This window comes from Sinocyclocheilus anshuiensis, unplaced genomic scaffold (genome assembly GCF_001515605.1).
Source record: "Sinocyclocheilus anshuiensis isolate Anshui unplaced genomic scaffold, SAMN03320099.WGS_v1.1 scaffold877, whole genome shotgun sequence".
Taxonomy (NCBI): domain Eukaryota; kingdom Metazoa; phylum Chordata; class Actinopteri; order Cypriniformes; family Cyprinidae; genus Sinocyclocheilus; species Sinocyclocheilus anshuiensis.
The window spans coordinates 710,965-713,929 of NW_015557181.1; the positions used below are offsets into that span (position 1 = coordinate 710,965).

General features: G+C 45.6%; 1 protein-coding gene across 1 annotated transcript in view; it reads left to right on the forward strand.

Annotated features, from left to right (window-relative positions):
* The window catches only part of LOC107678653 (gamma-aminobutyric acid receptor subunit alpha-4-like), a 32,478-nt gene extending 29,876 nt beyond the window's left edge, over positions 1 to 2,602 (forward strand). The window contains exon 8 of the mRNA XM_016474006.1: positions 2,157 to 2,602. Within this exon, the coding sequence (XP_016329492.1) occupies positions 2,157 to 2,218 (62 nt within the window). The 3' untranslated portion in view covers positions 2,219 to 2,602. The remainder of the gene's footprint in view (positions 1 to 2,156) is intronic.
* The last annotated feature ends 363 nt before the right edge of the window (positions 2,603 to 2,965 follow it).

A 2,965-nucleotide genomic window follows, 5' to 3' on the forward strand; every position in this document is an offset into this window, starting at 1 on the left:
GTCACGTGAATCTAGTGAATCTCAACAGTTTATACCAAGTGTAGAGGAACAAGCCGAAAGGCTCCTGCGGGAGCAGACACTGCTGCGGCAGTAGGGAAATACAGATGAGGCTCCTGCGGGAGCGGCTACTGCTGCGGCAGTAGGGAAATACAGAAAAGGCTCCTGCGGGTGCAGACACTGCTGCGACAGTGGGGAAATACAGATGAGGCTCCTGTGGGAGCGGGGACTGCTGCGGCAGTGGGGAAATATGGAAAAGCTCCTGCGGGAGCAGGGACAGCTGCGGCAGTGTGGGAATTAGGTAAGGCTCCTGCGGGAGCGGGGTGCTGTTGGGATGGCTGGAGTGGGGATGGGCCGTTATAGATGGATTATGTGATGTTAAAGGGGGTTAGCTATGGTAGGTCAGGAGTTCGAGTGAACAGGGATGAACTGGCGTTAAAGGGGTCGGCTGATGAGGGTTCGGTGAGCTTCTTTGATATGGAAGCGCTTTATAGATGGATTAGGTGATGTTAAAGGGGGTTAGCTGTGGTGGGTCAGGAGTTCGAGTGAACAGGGATGGACTGGCATTAAAGGGGTCGGCTGATGAGGGTTTGGTGAGCTTCTTTGATATGGAAGTGTTATCCGCAAATTTATTCACAGACTCATGTATTCATATTGTGTAATACAATGACTGACATGTCCGTCCAAAAATGGTTGGGTCGTCTAGGCAGCTTTTTCCACCTTTTGACCACAAGATGTCGTTAGTGTGTACCGTCTTGAAAAGCTTCGAGTAATGAACCTTTTTAGATACAGTTGAGGGTAAAGCCTCGGTGCTTCGCAAAGCTTCATTTTTCCATCACTAAAAATTATCGTACAAATACGATAATTATCGTACGTCTGGCAACACTGCATTGTACCAATAGACATGTTTATTATTACTAAATTAGTAAGGCTAATTTTGCAGTTATGTGCTATTCACTTTCACACTGTTGCTAAAGATATTTACTTTGCACGCTCTTCATATTACAGACCTAAAAAGACAACAGAAAATGTACTCACTTGATTGCTGTCCTGCGGCAAAACACGAGGGCAGTTGCCTTTTAGATAAATTCTGAGTGAGCGTGTCAGTAAATGGTGAAATATTTCCGTAAATGAATTGATCCTGCCAGAAGAATTGCATGAAATTTATTATGTCTGTTCCGTCTGCATCATCTCAGTGAGGTTTTATACATGCACAGTAAGGCGAAAGTAACGCTTTCAGACATTTCAGTGTGGATGATAAACTTTGGAAAAAACGTTTGCTTCGTCGTTACAAAATGGAAACTTAACCTGAAAATTCATTCATTTGCAACACGGCCTGCGCCGTTCGCGGTGGAAGCCTTGAGCTAGCGTCTGCTGAGCGAGCTGGAGGCCCGGCTGTGTACGGCCGGAAGAGCCACGGTGAAAGGCTGAGCCGCAGCGGGAAGAGAGTGAGGCTTTGCTGCTGTGAGATCTGGGGCGCGGCCCAGGCTCGTTGAAGGCCTGCTGCTGCTGCGACCCAGTGCTCGAGGAGAGCCGGGTCTTGTGCGGGACGATGGTAGTGTCGAGCGAGGCGAATCTATTGGCCAGAGCGTGTGGCTTGTCGAGAAGAGCAGCGGCCGCGATTAAGCCTGGTGCTCGGCGGCCATGTCTGGCGGAGAAGGAGTGATCATGGGGCCGGCAAATTGCGGCGGAGGATCTGAAAAATCCCCAGTATAGGTCTTTTCGTTGGACGGGAAATTGGGTCTGTGGTAAAAAGGCAAAAGGAGCGAACCGAATGCTGAAAGTCAAGAGATAATGAAGGTAGGACGTACTTGGTTATTTATAGGAGTTTTCTCTTGCGCTGATTGGATAAATGGTGTAATCACTAATGATGAACTGGCCGTGTTAATCATCCGTGCGTGCTCCTCCCGAAATTAGTTTATAAACATCACTTTGTGAGCAGCCAAAAGCACAACACAAAAAGAAAAGGCCATTCTCGTGTGTGGTGCATGTTTGGAGTTTTACATTACTAGTCTCTTATCTTCTTCGCACTGAAGTGTCCTGTTCATTTACATAGTCATACATTTTAGCACCATGTGCTTGATCAGTGCTGAACGCCCTTATGTGCTGTGACCTTATCTGTCGGCTGCAAACACGACATAACACTTTTACATCCACAGACACTCGTTCACGCTCGTGCACGCACCTCCTGTTTTCTTCCACACTTCACCTGGGGCACTAGAGATGCTGAGAATAGCACGCTCTCATTCTCCACTGGAAAAGTGTAACAATGACCCACCTTCAGATGGCTACTAACAGAGCGGTGCGCTTGGACCCGGGCCAGAGGAGCGGATTTTCATGTCCTAGATGGAAGTGTGCTTAGTGAAGGGGTTTCTGGGTAATGACAGAGTGGGTTTTTGATGGCCGGTGCATGTTCAGAATGGACGCAGCAGGAGACCACAATGATCTGTTGTTTATCTGTTCTGGGATGGCTTCCATATTTCGCTTTCTCTACACATGGCTCTAGTGTATTTTGGAAGGATGCTGGCTTCCAAATGGCTCCGTTACTGATTTTTTTACTACTTTTGTCAGCACAATGTAGTTTGAAATTAGTTTGGGAGTGTTTAATAAAAGGATTTGCTTTGTTTTTTTGTCTACCCAGACTGTTTAAGATATAAAAATGGGTCAGGATCAGAAATAGTCAAAGTTATGATGTCAGAACCATGAGGACATTAGCATATGAAGACCAATATTTGCATAACCATACCATACACTACAAAACAAATAAATAAAAAACTCAGTATTTTGGTCTTGTTATTCAGTACAAATATATAATCAGAATCAGAATGACCTTTATTGCCAGGTATGTTTACACATACGCGGAATTTGTTTTAGTGACAGAAGCTCCACAGTGCATCAGAATGACAGTGACAAGACAGGACATAGTTAATAAAAAGAATAATATACAAATATACAAAATAGACAATGT